A 21,380-nucleotide genomic window follows, 5' to 3' on the forward strand; every position below is an offset into this window, starting at 1 on the left:
ATTGTATGACATTCTATAGTAGTTGTGTATATCTGTCTGTCTCTTATATGTCATCATGATTTGTGTGCATGGGGAACTCATTTGAAACAAGCTCAGTGCTTTTATGAGTCTTCCAGTTTAGTAGACCTTGTATTGTGAATTTGTACTTCCATGTACTGTTGTTCTCATGTATTACTAAATAAAGTACATCAATCAATCAAATCGCGAGGTAACATCCTTGGCTCGGTGGTAAGCACTTTATATTTGAAATCTGAACGTTTATGTACATGTGAGAGTTGGCAATGTAAACAAATAGAAAGCCGCGAAAAACCGGGGGGACATTAGTCAGGTTGCTTAGGACCAGATTTTAGGAAAATGTGGACACGGCTGACAAAAGCGCCACATTTTTTCTATATCGATGGCCAAAACGCAAAACCTCCTATCTGAAAAATGTTAATTGTTGGGAAAATGAAAAAGAAAACTACAAAATGTTGTATTTTTTTTGCACAATGCTATTTTTTTATGAAACCCATCACATAATACACCGTTTCTGGATGTCTGGACAATATTACATTATTATATGTTAATTACACTGATTTCATATTGCAAATGCAGATAGGAGGTTTTTCCCCACTTTTCCTGGATAATTCTGCAGATAGGAGCTTTTGCATTCAATGTAAAGTGATTGCTTAACTACATAATGACAAATAGTACTAGCTGAAAATACATACATTTACAGCTGAAAACAGTTGCATCAGTGGTGTGGTCTAGTTTTTTTTTGTTGAGGTATATGATAATCATTCCCTGCACGAAATGCGCGTGGTTGTGGGTATACGCTAGTGCATTTCCAATGGATGGAATGGTTAGTAGACTGTATACGCCTTCTTCCAAAAAAATCTGCACTGTATACAGCGTAACACGGTAGAACACACCACTGAGTTGCATTGAATGCTTTTTTATTTTATTCAAAAACAAAACAAAGTTTGCAGGGCAATGCTCACAACAAGAATCTAAAATGAAAGTGCTTACAAATAAAATGTGCAAAAAGGACAACAGGAATACAATTAGGTGGACTAGAAAACAACTGGCCCAGGCACCCCTCGACATAATCCCCCCTATACCCTCTACCCCCAACTCCACCACCTGAAATACCCCCCCACTCCCACAACCCCCATTCCCCCCAACCAGCACACCACACCCCCAAACCCTCATGCCCTCCAACTCCCCTAACTCATACAACTGGATCACCAACCTTGTGTCCAGTGTGGATAGTGGAATAGTATGTAAGATCATTGAATGTCTTAAAGAGCCCATAAGCAAGGAGGAAAGACGGATGCCTTGACCCTAGAATCACCAAAGCCAGGGAGGAGATAAGAGCAGCACACAGGGGCTTTGTCGCTGACCAAAAAGGAGAGGGTCTGAGGGAGGAATATAAGCGGAGGAAGGAGTAGCTATACCAAGTGTATGCAACTCGAAAAACAGGAGCTGACCCAAAAGATCAGGGACATTAAAAAGGTGCATGTTAAACAGAAGCATGGCAAGAGCTGGAAGCTCATCAATGAATTTCTGGCAGAAGCTCTTCTCAATCTTCCAAGATCTGGGGAGAAAGCGCAGAGGAAGGAGTTGAAACATGGTACCAGCAGAAGAAGAGGATGATCCGATGCTCTTGTCTTCCATGACCTTCCCATACCAGATCATGGATCATTTACCATGGATGAGTACCAGAGGGCCAAGGCTACTATCAAGTGAGGCAAGAGGAGGATGGAGTGACAGCAGAGGTTCTGATGTATGTGCCCATAGACGAGGTGGTGTTGGATTTCATCAAGCACACACGTCTAGTGAGCTGCCGAAGCTGTGGAGCAAAATGATCATCGATCCAGTACCAAAGTCAGGCGACCTCACCAAGACGGACACCTCCAAGGCATTAACCTGAGCTCACAAGTCGCCAAGGCGGCTAACAGGATGATCCTCAACCGTCTTAGACCCATCTTAGACCCTGTACTGAGAAACTCGCAGAACAGCTTCCGCCCAGAGCGAACAGCAGACGGGCAGATACTGGTGCTGAGGAGGATACTGGAAGGAGTAGGAGATGAATCTTTCAGTGGTGATCACCTTCATGACTTCCAAAAGGCTTTTGGCACCATCCACCGGGGGAAACTGATGAACATTCTCCGGGCCTACGGAGTTCCTGAGAAGATGGTTCAGATGATGGAGACACGCTACTTGAGGCAGTCCAGGCAGTGCCTCAGTCCAGGACTTGAGGCAGTCCTTCAAATAACCTGGGCCTGGACTGCTTCAATGGAGCAGGACCTGAAGGTCCGGGGGGCACTTGACTGGAATGCCTTGCATGGGATGAGGAGAGTGTGGAAATCAGACATGGGAGAAGACCTCAAGAGGCGGCTGTTCATATAGTTACAGTTGAGTCAGTACTGCTGTATGGGGCTGAGACATGGACCATCACAGCACAACAGGAAAGGGCCTTGGATGGAGTCTACACAAGAATGCTATGAATGGCACTAGGAGTCACATGGACGGGCCAAATCAGAAATGTGGTCCTCTACGGGAACCTACCATGTGTCACAGACAAAGTCAGAGAGAGAAGGATGAGGCAGGGCACTGCGTCAGGCATCCATACTGTAACTAATGGCAAGCAAACTGACACTATGGGAGCAAACCCAGGGCAAAGCCAGGAAAGACAGGAAGTGCACCACCTACGTAGATGCACTTCGGCGTAACAGCTTAGCCAACAACACTGTAGAGCTCAAAACCCTGATGCTAGATAGGAGAGTGTGGAGGGCAGCTTTTCAGGAGTCCCAAGTTGGTGTTGGCTAGACCACACTCGCATCGCAAAGACCCTATTCTATATGATCCGGCCTAACTGACTCATGCCCCCCTCAACATAATCCCCCCCGTACCCTCTACCCCCAACTCAACCACCTGCAATACTCCCCACTCCCACAAACCCCACCCCCCCCCAACTGCCAGCCCACACCTCTCCACCTCCATAACTCAAAACCCCATTCCACTTCAGGAGTCCCGAGTTGGTGTTGGCTAGACCACACTCTCGCATCGCAAAGACCCTATCCTATATGATCTGGCCTAACTTGCCTATGCCCCCCTCAACAAAATCCCCCCATACCTTCTACCCCCCAACTCCACCACCTGCAATACTCCCCCACTCCCACAAACCCCATAGCCCCCAACTGCCATCCCACACCTCTCAACCCCCATAACTCAAAACCCCATCCCACCCCATAACCTCGTACCCCCAAATCCCATCCAGAACCCCCGGTCAACATGCCCCCAACCAACACACCACAACCCAAACTCCACCCACCCAAGCCCTCATGCACCCCCAACCCCATAACCCTCCAACCGCCACCCCACACCTCCCACACCCCATAACTCCAAACATCGCAAAGACCCTATCCTATATGATCTGGCCTAACTTGCCTATGCCCCCCTCAACAAAATCCCCCCCATACCTTCTACCCCCCAACTCCACCACCTGCAATACTCCCCCACTCCCACAAACCCCATAGCCCCCAACTGCCATCCCACACCTCTCAACCCCCATAACTCAAAACCCCATCCCACCCCATACCCTCGTACCCCCAAATCCCATCCAATCCATTACCCCCACTCCCAGAACCCCCGGTCCCCATGCCCCCAACCAACACACCACAACCCCCAAACTCCACCCACCCAAGCCCTCATGCACCCCCCACCCCATAACACCCCAACCGCCACCCCACACCTCCCACACCCCATAACTCCAAACCCCATCCCACCCCCATACCCTCATACCCCCCAACCGACACAACACAATATTCTCATAGGGTTGTTGGCTGCCACGGTGTTCACGTGTGATTTTGATCTGCATTTAATAAAAAATCACAACATGGATGTTCACAGCAAAGCAGCAATGACAACCTCTAACCACAAGTTCAAAATGTTCAACGCCAATACCTCCTATCTATACCTAAAAATGACCTCCTATCTACATAGATGCACATAGGAGGTTTTTACCTAGAAACAAATAGGCTTACAAATTAATAAATAATGTTTTTTTAATGCTAATTTTGAGATCAAGACATTCTACAGTACTGTAACAAGTATTACCAATCACATTTTTGATCAACTCACACTCTTGGTGTTATAAAAGTTTCACCACCTGACACTAATCATTAGCAATCAACAAGGCAATGCAATTAACTTGATAGTTAATAACAAATACTTAAATAGTAAGGGTGGAAGACACTTTTTATTTTGAAAATAATTGATTAGTACAAACTGAAAGACATTTAGATGGTCTACATAACACAGAATTCTAAAGTTTCAGCTCTGTCTGCTGCTCAACTAGTTCTGGTGCAGATAAGAGGTTTTGCGCTTCAACATTTTAGCACTAATTGGCACTGAACAAGATAGGAGGTTTTAGTCAAATGACTTTTCTGACAAAATGAGGGGCGGGACTATCTTGCAGACAGACTGAGCATGTGCAGCATAGCCTATAGTCCTCATCCACAGTGAAATCTGAAAATCATGAAATTTGCACTTAGGAGGTTTTGCGTTTTGGCCATCGATATGCTCTCCATCACCATAAGTTTAATTTTGGACGGGGTCATCAAGATGGCAGAAGGCGGCCATCTTGGATTTCAAAGATGGCCACCATGGGAATATCAACAAGTGACTATTTCTGCCATGATTTGGACATTTGGTTCATTCTGCCAATATCTCTGATACGAGCGGTGCGTCATAATCACCCGTTATGAGCTTCGTGAGACGTTTTAAACCACATCATGTTGTACTGCAAACTTAACTTGAACTGTCATTTACTTGAATAATTAGTAAATGATAAACACACAAAATGAGAAACACATGGCGTGGCTTAGATGTGGATCTCTGCCGTCATGGTGATGATGTCATATTGATGACATCACTTTTGCCCAATTATGGAGGGGGCGGCATCCTGCACACATCGGTGTTGCTAGGTATGCATGGCAACATTATGTTGTGAGTGGACCAAAGCTCTGCTCAGATATATGAGGTGTGAAGTTACTTTAGACTTCCACTTCTAGACCAGAAGATGCTGTGTCCACATGTGTTGTGAGAGAAAGGTATACAGAACTTTGGTAGACAAAGAATACAGGGAGATAGAGAGGGCACATTTTCCAGCCTCAACAGAACCTACAACTCTGTTCCCATCACTGTCCATGTACAGCAGCAGCACTGACCATGAACCGCCACTCCTGGGAGGAGTGTGGTCCCAATCCTCCCAGACTAAGCTCTCCTGTTCTGAGTGTACCTTCACGTCTCATCCAAGCCACGACAACCTCAACCGCCAACCGCTGAGGCATGGACATATCTGCTCAGAGGCCCGTCAGCAAATAGTCAGTTCTGTAACCAGCCGGAAACAAGGAGACACAGACCCACCAAAATCTCAAAGTCATCAATGGTTTACAGAGGTTTTAACTCAACCAGGAGATGTAAAGAAAAATCAGTCGATTCACAAAGGAAAGAAAACTCACATCTGTAAACAGTGTGACAAAGGTTTCAGTGAGTCAGGTAGTCTGACCAGACACCTGCATGTCCACACTGGAGAAAAACCTTTCCACTGTAAACGGTGTGACAGGAGTTTCAGTGACTTAGGTAATCTGAAGACACACCAGCGTATTCACACTGGAGAAAAACCTTTCTACTGTAAACAGTGTAACAAGAGTTTCAATCAGATAAGTCACCTGAAGACGCACCAGCGTATTCACACTGGAAAAAAAACCTTTCCGCTGTAAACTATGTGACAAGAGTTTCAGTGTCTTAGGTAATCTGATGAGACACCAGCGTATCCACACTGGAGAAGAACTTTTCTACTGTAAACTATGTGACAAGAGTTTCAGTGTCTTAGGTATTCTGACGACACACCAGTGTATTCACACTGGAGAAAACCCTTTCTACTGTAAACTATGTGACAAGAGTTTCAGTGTCTTAGAGAGTCTTAAGAAACACCAGCGTATTCACACTGGAGAAAAACCTTTCTACTGTAAACTATGTGACAAGAGTTTCAGTGTCTTAGGTAATCTGACGACACACCAGCGTATCCACACTGGAGAAAAACCTTTCTACTGTAAACTATGTGACAAGAGTTTCAGTGTCTTAGGTCATCTGACGACACACCAGCGTATTCACACTGGAGAAAAACCTTTCCACTGTAAACTATGTGACAACAGTTTCAGTGTCTTAAGTAATCTTGACGACACACCAGCGTATTCACACTGGAGAAAAACCTTTCCACTGTAAACTATGTGACGACCCTAACCCTAATCTGACGACACACCAGCGTGTGCACACTGAAGAAAAACCTTTCTGCTGTAAACAGTGTGGCAAATGTTTCAGTAGGTCAGATAGTCTTAAGAGACACACATTTGTGAAACATGTATGATGATGATCCATAATGATCTCACAGAGCATTCCCATCCACGCTGGAGGCTAATATAACCAAATCAGGCTGTTACTGCATGCTTACATAGTGAGAGGAGCAACGATCCGGTGGGAGGTTACCATAATGCTTCATTCAAGGTTATCCAGTTTTAAAGGTGTCCTGGCTACCACTAACAAAGATGAAAATGATGTAAATATGCATTGCTAGAATGAACATATTTATTTGATCTTGGTACAAACAAAAATCAAGTGGTATTCTCTTTTTTTGTTTTTTTAATATATATTTTTTTATCCCATGATTTTGTAACCCTTTTTTCACCCGGTGCCAATTATCTAAGTGATCCTGGGCGCTACACTCCCCCCGCCGCTCCTAGGGAGCCCAGAGCCGAGCTCATGCCTCCTTCAATGCATGAGAGGCAACCGACCTTCTTGCCTTCTTGTCACCTGACAGGAGGGAGTTTCCCCGGTAGGACGTAGCGCGTGGAAGGAACATGTTATTCCAACCAGTTCCTTTCCCCTCCATCAGGCTGTCATGGGGGAGGCGTTATAGTGACCAGGATTACTGCATGTTTTTGTGAGGGTACCTACCCTAGGAGACACGGGGAGAACATGCAAACTCCACAAAGTGGTATTCTCAATAGCTTAAATGCATTCCTTGACATCAAGATTAACCTTCTAAATGGCTTGGAAGCCGAGATATTGGCACTTATAGCTATTACATGGTGGCCATCTTTGAAATCCAAGATGGCCGCATTCCGCCATCTTGATGATGTGGCTCCCCGTCCAAAATGAAACTTATGGTGATGGAGAGCATGTAGAAAAAAATTGGCGCTTTTGTAAGCCCTGTCCACATTTTTTTGCTAACAGCCCTGACTACATGGCACCATGACTGTCATGGTATGACAGTCATGTTTCAGGGCTAATCTGTGTCTGATAAATGTGATTACAAGATCATTATGATGAGAAACCGAAATAATTAACAAAAATACATAGATAAAAGAAAATAGAAACTAAACTCATTATGAGATTATTATTTTTTTAGAAGGTTTCTCATTATTTATTAGATTAGCTAAAGCAGCCTTCTAAGTCGCAACACCCTGAAGAAGGCGTTTGCCGAAACACGTTGGTGTTTTTTAATGTTCTGTAAGCCCATTGCCCAATAAAGGCTTTTTAATTTCAAATCCACCTGAGTGCCTGGACCTGGATTTTTGTGCCTTTTTGGCACATTCTGTCCTTTTTTGCTGATTCAGCCTTCTAAGTCATTTTCAGATCATGAATGTCAGTTATTGGTTTGACTTTATTGTAAATGTTGAGGCCATGCTTTGGTGACCAGAAGAATGGACACCTAAGAATTTGGGGAGAAGACAGGTCAGGTGGATTTTGTTTTTGGTGTAGTGTAGTCATGGACTCAGACCTGAATTTTAACACATAAAATTACAAAGTCATCCAAGACTGTCAGAGATTTATTTTATTGATCCTGACATTTTGCATATCTCTGACAGTCTTGGCCACTTCCCCCATATAATATTTGGAATTTCGTGTTCAATGCCCGCCCAGTCTTTTTTGGTGCAGAGATTTACCAAGTGCCCACAATGTTTTGATGTCCACTCATCTTGTATTCCATGCTTTGTGTTGTGCCAGCCTGACGTGCCTGTGTTCTTTCAGGATGCTGAAGTGCCCCAGCAGCTATCTGCTAGAAGGATTCGTTTCAACCAGTTTGCATCGATGACATATGAAAAGGAGCCATACATGACACCACAGGACTTCCTCTTCTCAGTGATGCTGGAGGTTGTTGGCCGTAAGAAACAACATGTTTATGTTCTGATAGTCGGTTTATACTTCTTCAAACAACCGCGCCGCTTGCTGAAAACAGAAGATTTTCAGTATATGACAAAGTACAAATTAACCATTATACCAGTCATACCCTCCCCATAGTCTCCGTCTCATCCAACTATATCCAGCTCTTTTTCTTGAGACTGAGGCAACCTGTCAACTGTGCTGCTACCAACAGATCAAATGTGGGCTGCAGATGTAAGCCCATCTTCCCCACCATACCACATTGCTTCAATCTGTGAAAACACCTAATCATCTAAAGTACAGCCAACTTCCAAGTGTAACCACTCCCTTTCAGGAATGTGGCTGATGCAGTTTTAATAACATGAACCATAGCATCCACATTTGGCAAAAATGGCAGGTCTACTGTACAAGCTCACTACGCATCACGTAACATTGCAACACGTTGTGAGCTTGTAGAGGGCCTATTTTCTGCAAAGATATTTGGTGTAGAGGGAAAAAAATAATTGGCCTAGTATAAGCCTCTGGCGGACTTGGGCCAATAAAGGATACAGGGTTTAAGTTGTTACATTAGTGGCATTGTGGGATATTTCCTAAATTGATTCATTTCTATAATGACAGCAGGAAGTGCAAGGGTGCTCCCAGATAATAAAGGGGACACAGAAAAAACATTACTAGACAGAAAAATATGTTTTTCTAGACCAGATCAGGTGATAATCTTGTGTCTAATTATATTTTTTGCCATTCCCTCATTTACTGTAGGAAAGCTGCTGAAGAAAGTTTTAACTGAAAAGGTGCGTATTTACATTGCCAGAGTGTGAAACATTGAATTTAAACTGCACAAGAGCAGCAGTCTTCAAATTAAATGTGCCTCTTTCTTGTGGGTATATATGTGCAGGATGTTAAGGAAATGTTGAATGTTGCCTCACGAGCTCAAGCTGGTCATCATCTGTTCAGAAACATTGGAGACACTGGTAAGAGCAATCCCTACAACAGCATAAAAATACCAATGAAAAAAAAGTAAACTGCAGTCGCCAGTCAAGTATGTAATATATTTATTTAAGAGAGTTGAACTATTAGTTTTTCATGTATATTGTATATGCACCACATATGCTGTTATGCACCACATGTATGCTGTTATGCACCATATCTAAACTTCAATTTGCTCCATTTAAGTTATGTGGAATTACTCTAGAAATCATAAAATAAGGCTTTTGTTTGTTGTTCAGTACACCTCGATGAATGCACAATGTGCATGCAAGACAAGCAGTTACCAAGAAATCAATAAATCGTTCTACTAATTATCAGATGGACTGTAGCATTCTTCTTCCAGATTAGTCACGAAAAAACCTTGCTAGTTTTTGTTTGTCAGTACAATAATAATGGCTACATTGCATCCATACAGTAGCACATACATTGCATGTACATTGCGATGTCAATGCTGAAACACTAGGTTGTGCAGCCCTAATATTAAGATGTACCGCATAATGTATTGTCTCTTGCAGGTTTGATATCCTATACGGAGTACCTGTTCCTGCTGACTATTCTGACCAGTACGTTTTTGAACATTGCATGTGCTACGATGCAGTTTACCTTGGAAGCTACATTTAACCACTTAAACCCTATATACTTCATTGACTGGAGTCCCGCAGGGGTCTATTCTAGGCCCCGTCCTTTCCCCCCTCTATACCAAATGTCTTAGCTGAAAATAGCTATATTGGCAGAATGTTCACCCCCAGAATAGGGACGCTAGGGTTCATGTGGTTAAATAATACTTACCTGTCTAGTGGTTATAAAACATACTGTACCTTTTTGTTGGAGTTGTGGAATGTCAACTTTATTTGAGTTTAGTCTGTTAACTCATTGAGTGCCAGGATTGCCAGAATTATTTCAGAATTGATTCTGAAAAGTGCCAGAGTTTTTTTCACAGAAAACAAAAAGTGCTTAGGAAGCGAGATACAGCCTTTTTCAGTTCTAAGTTAAACAAGGAGTGGAGGGAGCTGCACACCTTCAGATGATGATATCTTGGGTTCTGAACATGTTTTTCAAAAAAACAAAAAAAAAACATTTTTATGCTAATTCTTCAAAAACACGTCAAACACGTTAATGGCACCCAGCGCCATAGCGCTAAAAACACGTGAAACACGTTAATGGCACTCAGTGAGTTAAAAGCATGGTGTGACTCAAGGGTGCAGTACTAGTAGCATCTCTTTCTTTTGGTAGAAATATACGAGACATTGCATTTTGTTGTACTTTCATTCTTCAACATGGCTTTGCTTTCTGCCGTGGGACTGCTACTCTCTTTGGACCAGCATATTGTGTACTGTTGTGAAACTCTCTACAGCAGAAACCTTATAACAGATAATGCATTGCTCTTTCAGAGCCAAGCACTGGATTTCATATAGCTTTCAAAATGCTTGATATTGATGGCAATGAGCAGGTGGACAGAAAGGAGTTTCTGACGGTAAGCATTTTTATTTGGGGCTCAGATGTGACTTACTGTACATTTTGGCATAATTATATGGTGCGATAATACGATTGTATTGACTGAGTTTAATTTATATATTTCAGTACCTAACCTTTTAACTGACATGAGAACAATAGAATAAATTGCTCAGTTTATTGCTGAATATTATTGTAAATACAATCAAAACTTCTTTGAGTATCTGTATGCACATTTAAATTGTAAAATATGACTACCTTTAATGCTGCCTCAAGTACTGATGCTGCCATAATTGTAAGTATATGGACAGATGGTGCCAACGCCACCTAGAAGGTGAGGGAAACTACTGCTGGTTGCCCATATCTGTTTTATTATTTCCCATGTCTTTGCATCTTTCCTGCCTCAATTAGATGGCAAATCATGTGAACTATATTGGATGTTGTGCATTGTTTTTTTGTTTTTTTAAACACTCGCACAACGCCAATACTGTGGATCCATATCTTGTGCATACATTTCACCAGGACTGACCATCTGGCGTGACGACTATGTCTGTGTGGGTTTTGCCTTGATTATTCTTGGCTACTTTTAAATAGACTGCATGCTACCATATGGACCACATTGTTTTGATCTGGCTTGGTTCGCAAGCTTAACCACTTAAGCCCTATACGCTTTGTCGTATGACACAAACAAAATTAGCTTATCTACAAGCTCACAATGTGTTGCGATGTGATGCGTTGTGAACTTGTACATCTACTATTTTTGAAAAAATTAAATAAAAAATGATTTAGAATCTTTGCCCAAAATGTGGACACCTGGGTTTATGTGGTTAAATGCATCTTGTGAATAAAGATTCCCGCTGCATGCATTACTACGTATTCTAGTTTTAGTTGAGTGTTTTTAGTTTAAATCAATATACCATACATTCGAAATGATTTTCCATTCCTGTTAACATTGGCTGTAATACAGTGGTTCAGTAAGTGGTATGCAAGGTAAGCATTTGTTAATAAAGTGAACTGTAATATTGTTAAGAAAATATTGCATGATTTCTCTCGTTGAATAGAAGTTGTTTCTTTTCTTTTTTTAAACTGAAGCTCAAGAAAATCTTTGGAAAAGGAAAGGACAAAGTTCCAAAGGACGACTCCACAGATGTACGTAAACATGGTGACATTTTATCAGCATATGAATATAATTAATAACGCATGGAACATAATTAACCCATCAAGACCTGAGGCCGATTCTACAAATGCCCTCTAAATTAGTAGTTCTCACACTTTCAAGATTTTTCAAAAATGTAAAAAAATAGCAAATGTACAAGTTTGCAGCACGGCACGAAGTGATGCGCTGTGAGCTTGTATATCTGCTAATTTTGAATAGCCAACGCAAAAATCTAAAATGACACCGGTTTCCTGGTTTTAATGGGCACTATAGCCGGCACGTTAACATCGTGAAAAATTATGACGAATGATGATATTTAGAATAACTGGTGCAAGAAACATTGCAATGTTCAATCTCTCCTATTGTAGAAACCTGCTGATGAGGGGGATGGCGTGTACACTACACTACAAGCCTTCTTTTTTGGGAGGAATGGGGAAAAAAAGTTGCAGTATAAGGAATTCCGCAGGTAAAAGGCTATAAATTGAAAAAACCTCTGTGTGCACGTGTGTGTGCGCATGTATGTGTGTGTGAGTGGGAATGTACTTTATACACTGTACGAGTTAAATGAACCCTGAAGATATTACAGTGTAGATTGGGGTCCCAGAGATAATAAATAATATTTCAAATGGGGGTCCGTGGCCTAATGTGCACGTATATCAAACTGGGGGTCCTTGAAATTCAAAAGGTTGAGAATCACTGCTATACGGTAGCATCACCAGTATAGTATGTCTATCACCATTTCTCTTCTCCTTTAGGTTCATGGTGGACCTGCAGTCTGAAGTACATCAGATGGAGTTCCTCCGGTTCTCTAAGTGTATGGATACCATGCGAAGGGAGGACTTTGCCGAGTGGCTACTGTACTACACCAATAAGGAAGATAATGAGGCCTACTGGGAGAACATGAGGAAGAAGATCCCTGCTGGTCAGGTACAAGGACAAACATCACTGTACAGCAGTGGTTCCCAATCTGTTTTCCTTGGAGCCCCCCTTCTTCTTATGTTAGACACAAGCTGAGATCCTCCACACGTGTGTGCATGCCTGCACGCATCCACACACGCACAGTGGATGCTGTTGTTGACTATTTTTGACAATGTAATGACATGGCCAAAATAGGGATGCCAGATTGAAAGTGGATAAAAGCAAGTTATAATTGTGTTCAACATGTTTAAAATGTTTGACTACCTCCAAACAGACATGGCCTCATGCCCCCCCCCCCCCCCCCTGTGATATTTGGCGCCCCCCCAAGGAGCTGCTGTACAGTTAAAAAAAATGGATAGAAGGAACAGATTTAGTTTGACCCTAAAGTCTGATCTATTGACCATATTATTCATCATGTGGCAGCCATTCTGCTCTTATATCATTGTCGGTAGGGGGGACCTCATCCTATCAGTGTGGGGTTTACCAGCCCTGAGTATGATGTAAGAAGAATACAATGGTCGCCATGTGAATTTGATCAAGTTCACACATTACCCGAAAGTGATGTCACACATTTTCTCTTCCAGAGCATCACATATGCTGAGTTCAAAGCATTCTGCCTCTTCACCAACAATCTGGAGGATTTTGCCTTCTCAATGAGAATGTTCAGTCAGGCCAATATTCCCATTGGAATGGGTAAGGCATTATTTATAAAATATAATCAATCTACAACTAATCTAAAGCACAACGCTTTGCGCTGGCGCGTTGTGAGCTTATAGATCGGCTATTGCTAGTGCACGACACCAATTCAAAACCATGTATTGACATGTGTGTATGGCTTCTCCCACCATTTGCATCTTAACGTGAATTCATGGAAAATGTATAGGTATTTGCCTCATCACATGCATTTCCTTCTGTTTTACACAGTCCAGTTTAAGCGAGCTGTGAAGATTGCAACAGGGCATGACCTGTCAGACAATGTGTTGGACACTGTATTTAAGATCTTTGATATGGATGGAGACAATTGCTTGAGTCACACGGAGTTCATGAATGTGATGGAAGACAGGGTACTACGGGGTCTCAAGGTAAACAAGTTGAACTTGTATAAACTGTAATACAATATTCTAATATAATTTTGTTAGAATTGTAGGTGTAGTCTGTATCTAAATGCTGTGTAGGCAAGAATGAATAAACAATTGTTATGATAGAGTCGTCTTCCCTTTCACAGCAGTTGTAGAAAAAGGAATATTGTAGGCTAATGTGTCAGCCCATTTTGGCGATCCTGCACATAGTCTGCCGTCTAGTGATTATTTAATACCCGTAGAACTGTCAATAAACTGGGCTTGCAGAAACGACTCTAGGTTATTTTCTTTTCCAGACTTGATTGCAGCATGTACAGTATGTAATACAACATTTGAATTATGTCATACCTGCAGGTAAAGCCCCAGGCTGGCTTCTCTGGCTACTGGAAGTGTGTGACGCGAGAAACGCTGAGGGGTGCTCATGAGGCTATGCGGGGAACAGGAAGCCCCTTCTGAGGAGCAGGCCTAGTTTACCTCTGTTTTGGATCAAGATGACATGAGCCTAAATATCTAGTGAATATAAAAGAGGGTTTGTTATTGGGGCACGGTCACAAAGACTACTCAACTGACTATAGCTTCATTAGGAACAAAAAACAAATTGATATTTCGATCTATGAGAAAGACAATCAGTAAATAGGGTTGGAAGTTTTGGTCGAAAGGGCACATTCAACGATTAAAGTAAGATGCTTATGCATTAATGCGATATGTACAGAAAAAAAGAAGAGCACCTCTTCTTTAGGAGACTAAGAATGTCAATGCAGGCCGTGATTAGACTGTTGGTAAGAACTGTCTGTCCACAACTACTATACTGGGATGTTTATAGTAAGTTTAAACCATAAACCACTCTTTGCAAACAATTGCACATTTTAGAGTTCAGTTGTGCAAAAAACATAGGCAGTAGGCACTGGTCTACAGAGATGTGGAAAAATGTGATATGGTCAAATGAGTCATCCGTAACCATATTCTCCATAGGTAGGCAAGTGCATGAGTGGTGTACACCAAGATCACTTACAGGCCTACAGTGAGGGGGTCGGTAGTACTGTTTAATGTGTGTATGTGGGGGGGTCCACTTGTCCCCTTAAAATAAAGGGTTAATACAAATCAATACAAGGGTTAATACAAATCAATACAAAGTTATTGAGTGATCACCTTTTTCCTAAGATAAACATTTCTATACTGATGGGAGTGGTCTCTTACAGTATGGCAATGCTCTCATTCACAGGGCACGAGTGGGTACTGAATACTTAGCCATTGCCTTTGCAATCAAAATATCTCAGCCCAATTGAACACATGGGAGATTTACTGTTATACTGATGCTAGACAGCACTGTCCAAAACATAAAATGAGGGAATGTTTTATTTGAATGTTGTTCCATCCCTCCAGTAAAGTTCCAGAGACTTGTAAAATGAAGGTAAATGAAGGAGATTTACTGTTATACTGATGCTAGACAGCACTGTCCAAAACATAAAATGAGGGAATGTTTTATTTGAATGTTGTTCCATCCCTCCAGTAAAGTTCCAGAGACTTGTAAAATGAAGGTAAATGAAGGAGATTTACTGTTATACTGATGCTAGACAGCACTGGGAATGTTTTATTTGAATGTTGTTCCATCCCTCCAGTAAAGTTCCAGAGACTTGTACAATCATACCAAGGCACGTTGAAGCTATTCTGGTGACTCATGGCGACCCAACACCTTACTAATACACTTAATTTGTCACCCATCTCTATGTGAAATGTAAACTAGGGATTAAACCACATTCTATGTACAGATGTTTACAAAACATGTCGAGAATATGCATATATATTACTAGTACTGTATGATGTGCTGCAATAGAAGTCCAATATCTTTGGGTGTGGGTTGTTTACATTTTTAATGTGGTATTTGTTGGTGTTGCTTAAGACTTGTTCCATTCATGCATTTTATATTATTTTTATTTTTATTTTTATTTTAACAATCGGTCACTGCTTTCATAATTGTTGCACTTTGCGAACATTTCGCTACTTTCCTGCAGTGTGTTTACAAAACTGGTTAACTGTGGTCTAGGGCTAAGATAAATAAAATGTGGAATCTGAATAACTAGCCTGGTGGAAAGTCATTTTAGGTTCACACACTAAAATCAGGGTTCATTTAACTCAGTGTACCTTACATTTGTACACTCGGAGGTAAATGGATAAATTACCCCCGCCCCCCACAAAAGAAACCATTTCAGCAAAATGAGACAAGCACCATAACTACAATGGTCAGGGGGCCTATGGATAATTCCTTTTCTACGCCAAGTTCAAAAAACAAAAAAGCCATATCCGTTTTTCATTCTAAAGCAAACAAACAAAAAAGGCCTCTTTTTCCATGTTTACACTACAAACCCAGAAACACTAAAACGACACCAAAGCGGTCCCTTTTTTTGTTTTTGCCCATTCTTTTTGTCATTCTTTGAGGTGCAACTGAAGAAGGAATAAGGTGTTGCTTTTCGCTTTTTTCATGTTGAGAACTCGGATCCAAAACGGAAGTGGCGTCATTTCACCGTTCTGCCTTACAGAATTAATAAACGCTAAATCAAGTCAAAACTGCCCGCTTTTTCATTTTTGTCTTTTGCATTCTATCATTATGTAGGCTATTTTGGGACTAAAGAAGTCAATTGGCGTCATAGTGTTTTCCTTTTCAGTTTCACAATTCGAAAAACCCAAATGGATTATTTTATTTTGATTTATTATTTATTTCCTTCTCAGTAAAAAGAGAGTAAATTGGCGTCATAGTGTTTTCCTTTTCAGTTTCACAATACGAAAAGCCCAAATGGATTATTTTATTTTTATTTATTATTTATTTCCTTCTCAGTAAAAAAGAGACAGTTCACAACGTCACGGGAGAGGTGGGGCGGAGGCGGGCATGAGGGTATGGAGTGGGCGGGGTGAGGTTTGGGGTTTATGGACACAGTTTATGGAGGTGGAGGATTTGGGAGGGGGTGGGGGCTTCACGTCGGAGCGGGGGGGGCACAGCTTACATGCATTTTCTTTTTTTATTCTTTTTTTTTCTCACTTTCCCCAATAATTGTGTTAAATTGAGCATAAAGTTTCATGACTTTAAACAGTAGGTGATTAGCGTAGTGGTTAGGCAGTCAGAGCTGACAAGTGTCGGTGTTGCGCCCCGAACATATCTGCGCTGCAGTGTGTGAGCTTGTGGATCTGCAAAGCGATCCTGATGAATTATGCTTAATGTGACATTGTACTGATTGTAGCCTTCGTCTGGCAGAAGGGGGGGGGGGGGTAATAATAATGAGAATAAAAGTAAAATCCTTCAAATTATTGAATGATTATAATTATAATGAGGTAGGCTCTGTCTGGCTCTGCTACATGGTCAGTCCATAATTACTATTCACAAATGGAAAGGGGGAAAACAGCTCGTTTACAGCTTCTTATACCACCCAATAGTTTACATTTTGATTTATTCTCTGTGGCTGGACATCATGTATTCATTCAGAATGAATGAACTCATTCTGAATAGAGGAAGCTGTTCCATAGTTCCACTCACCTGTTTACATGGGACCTGAATAAAAGTATTCCTCGATTACATGACCCAAAGCATTCATTCGCAATATAACGTTTGACATGTGCAAAGTGGTCCCCCCCCATTAACTTCAATACGAGGCGGAGGCAGTCACGTTTCTCTCTACGATCTCCCCATCATCACGGTGAAATAACACGGATTACAATTCCGTAAACACACAACTAGTAACCCCCAACGCCAGGCCCTGGTGTAGCGGTCCGGACACGCTCCAAAGCTCCAGCATGTTGTGGATTCGAGTCCCGACCCCGACGCCCTTTGCTGCATGTCACTACCAATCTCTCCCCATTTTATGTCAAACTACTATCCTATCAATAAAGGGCCAAAAATGTATCTTTAAAAAAAAGGAAACCCCAAACGCCAAAAAAACGAAATGATATCGCTTCTGTATTGCATTTTTTAATATTTAAGACGTTATTGTAAAACGCGTTCATTCTAGCGTTTGTGAACGGCGCTCTCTCACAAATGCAAAATATAAGGTACTTGCCCCAAATGTTAACTAGGTGTCCGAAGTATTTGTGCAATGTATTAGTCCACGTTTTTCAATAAAGAAGTGTTTTAATCCCGTCTGTGGCCAAACGCCATTTCCCCCTCGTTTACTTTCTGTTTACATTGAGTGTAATTCCGGCTTTCACCGGATGCGCCCCGTCACTACCAGCCATTGGGAACTTCCGACAGAATCGGACACAGCCAATTTACAATGACACGTTGGAATGCGTTAATTTCTCGCGTTTGATATGGTTGGCCACTGTTCCATAAATTAGTGCCAACATTTCACCATAGATTTCCTCAGTTAGGCTACAACTATTCCCTACGTTTGGTCTTTTGATTAATTAAACCTTTATGGTGAATCTAGTTGAGATTAAGGCTTAGTTAAACTCTGGGCATATGAGCAGCAACACTGGCCTCGCATTAGGCGTTCAACACCGTATAACGCACATGAAAAGTAACCATTACAATTTATAAAGGAGACTCTTTTTTTTAACATTAAACACATGAAAAGTAGACACATTTTCAACATATAAAAAAATAATGGTAATTTATTTTGCCCAGTTATTGTAATAACAGAAGTTGCCACGCCAAAACATTACGACGACAAAAATAAAGAAATAAATTAAATAAAGAAAAGATAATCAACATTATGGCCACTCCGGTTGGGTCTCAGAAGTGTGTGAGTGATAAACGTAAATTATATAATTAATATGGCCTGTAATTATCTAATGCTGCCAGAGAGAACCACAATGTTCTCTATTTGTCGCAAAAGTTTAGAAAGACATGTGTCCATGGCACGTCAGTGCGCCCCAGCCATGATTTTTGATTGATAGCATATAATAGAAGGCATGGGTATTTTAGCATTTTTGGTTGTGCATGTTATAGTGCCCTTGATATCAAAACGTTTCCCCGTTAGTGGTGCGTAAAAGTGTGGCTTTTCGGTTCAATTACATTATGCGCATTGGCATTTTAGGGATGAGATCTGATTTGACAACTGTTTGTCTTATATTAGGAGGATGTTTGTAGACAACTCTGGGCATGTCCTTGAAAGTAGTGGCCAATTTTGGGTCGCTATAGGATACCAATGTTCGTTTATTGTGCTTTCAAACTCCTTACCAAGGGCTGAATATTGTACAATGCATAAGGGAGCGTTACTTGGGGAGGCGTCCCGTTTGGACTCTAGGGTAGCCTAATACAGGAACATTAACTAGAGAGTTCACAGAATAAATACAAATTTGAATTAGAGCAATCGCTTGAGAAATGACATGGGGTCGGGGAACTGAGGCAAGAGGAGACATCATAACATACACCGGACCCGACATTCGTATAGGCCTATAGGCATAGGCCTGTAGCTTTGTATTGCCTTGAAATACAAGATTATTTGACAGACATGGCTATGTAGCCTACATGTTACTAATTATTTGGAATGTTATATTATTGCAACCGCTGCAATATTGATTGTAATGGATTCATAAAATGCAATGGAGAGGGAAAGGGCGCGCACAGTGCACCATGCGTAATGGAGCGAGGGAGGGCGTGTTATGACATAACAACGGTAATAACAACGGTTATAACAACGGACTAATGTTAAAGTCCGTTGTTACTCACGCCATAATCCTCTCAGGAGCATTGCATGTAAAATCCAAGACACACAGTCAATATAGTCTAATAGGCTGCTTTTAAATCTACAATAAAATGACAACGGATTGTCCCCTCTCCTGCTTGTCGTTCCGTGATGATTTTTACTTTTTTCTCACCGTCATCCACTCTTATAATATCAACCATTAAGCACAGTCAGCTGGCTGGTGTCAATTATCTTTCTATACTCAATGATAGCTGATGGAGGAGACTCAGGAGAGTAGACCTCAAAACAATAAAATAACCAAATAAATATCCTAGGCTAAATTTCGTATACCGGGCAATTATATCAATGAGAGAGCGAGAACGAGAGAGAGAGAAACGGAGCGAACGGAACCATTCAACACCATACAGGTTCGGTTTAGCTCAGGATAGACAATTCATATTTTTTTCCTGCCCTTTGATATGCATAGGCTACATGAGAGAACATTAAATGACAACTAGATAGATACAGTGAGTGTGTCCAATCCTACTACAACAGCACTACAAGGGACATTCATTCCAATATAAAATAAAGTTGCAGCGGGGATATCATTAGGCTACATTAGAGGCAGTTGCGCATCATTGTTAAAATAAGTAACACATTTAACATAAGCCCATGATTCCAGCCAGGAGGAAAGAACTGGAGAGTAGGAGAGAGGAGAGTGAGATAACAATGGGACTGGGAGAGAGAGAAGGTACCAAATGCTTTTCTTTTCTTTCTTTTTTTTTGCGTGTTTGCGCAGCCCGCACTATCCCGTGCCTCTGAAATCTTGACTCTCCCGCTCGCCCCGCGGTCCAACCCGCGGGCTACGGGTCAGCCCGCGCATCACTAGTGCCGAGGAACACCTATGGCGCAGGGTGGATGGACCCAACTGCGATGCTGACGGCCCCAACGGAGGTCTCACCCTCCGTTTTTAAAAAGAATCCCTGCAAGGACGACAGACCCTGCATTCAACCCGTGTGTGCACCGTGCGCTATTAGACTAGGCCTACTCTGCGCAGAAAGAGGGTTCTCGTCACAGTGAATGAGTTACAGCATGTTTCAAAGCATTTTCATAATAGGCCTAACACAAGAAAAACGTGACATTCGGCATAATGAGTAGCCTAATAGGCCTACTTTCTACTTTAAGTATATTTTGATGCCAATACTTTTGCCATAAATGAGCGTGCCTTGTTTCATAGACTGTACGTGTTGCTCTCTCTCCATTTATTATTATAATGACCATGAGCGGTCCGGTGTTTATGTATTATTATGTATTATCATAATGACCATGTGCGAATGCGCGATGACGTCATCGTACCTACATGAGAAATGTGACAAGTATGTAGGCTAGTTTTACCGTGTCTGGTACCAATATAGCTCTGGTTCAGAGCGTTAGTGAGTTCCCTCTAACGCTGTGGAAGGCCCCTCGCTCTGCGCATGTACAAGGAATTCCACTGCCCTGCCAGCGTTCAAGTGTAGTGAAAATAAACTAAACCATTTCGCTACTCACCGAAGCAAAGGCTGTTTTGTGTTGTTGAATGTCTATTCTCCAACCCCGCACGCCTAAACGCACCCCACCTACTCTGTAAAATACACTTTTTGGGCAGAAAATAAAATATGTCAGCGAGACGGACATTATTTGTATTTACTCCACAGTGCCCTCTACAGATCTGGGGGATTTGAACTTACCATTAACCAAAATGTAGAGGGCACTGTGGAGTAAATACAAATAATGTCCGTCTCGCTGACATATTTTATTTTTTGCCCAAAAAGTGTATTTTACAGAGTAGGTGGGGTGCGTTTAGGCGTGCGGGGTTGGAGAATAGACTTTCAACAACACAAAACAGCCTTTGCTTCGGTGAGTAGCGAAATGGTTTAGTTTATTTTCACTACACTTGAACGCTGGCAGGGCAGTGGAATTCCT

General features: G+C 41.8%; 1 protein-coding gene across 1 annotated transcript; it reads left to right on the forward strand.

Annotated features, from left to right (window-relative positions):
• Nucleotides 1–5,192: 5,192 nt before the first annotated feature.
• Nucleotides 5,193–14,259, forward strand: LOC311064250 (calcium uptake protein 2, mitochondrial-like; the record flags this gene model as incomplete). Its single annotated transcript, XM_084084085.1, has 12 exons — nt 5,193–5,369; nt 8,056–8,212; nt 8,971–9,023; nt 9,107–9,182; nt 9,684–9,761; nt 10,590–10,672; nt 11,743–11,799; nt 12,175–12,272; nt 12,562–12,733; nt 13,309–13,417; nt 13,649–13,806; nt 14,158–14,259. The coding sequence occupies 12 exons, from the start codon at nt 5,193–5,195 to the stop codon at nt 14,257–14,259; spliced, it is 1,320 nt and encodes a 439-aa protein (XP_083940211.1).
• Between the last annotated feature and the right edge of the window lie 7,121 nt (nt 14,260–21,380).

The sequence above is a fragment of the Gymnoscopelus microlampas genome, assembly GCF_963454915.1.
Source record: "Gymnoscopelus microlampas genome assembly, chromosome: 17".
NCBI lineage: Eukaryota > Metazoa > Chordata > Actinopteri > Myctophiformes > Myctophidae > Gymnoscopelus > Gymnoscopelus microlampas.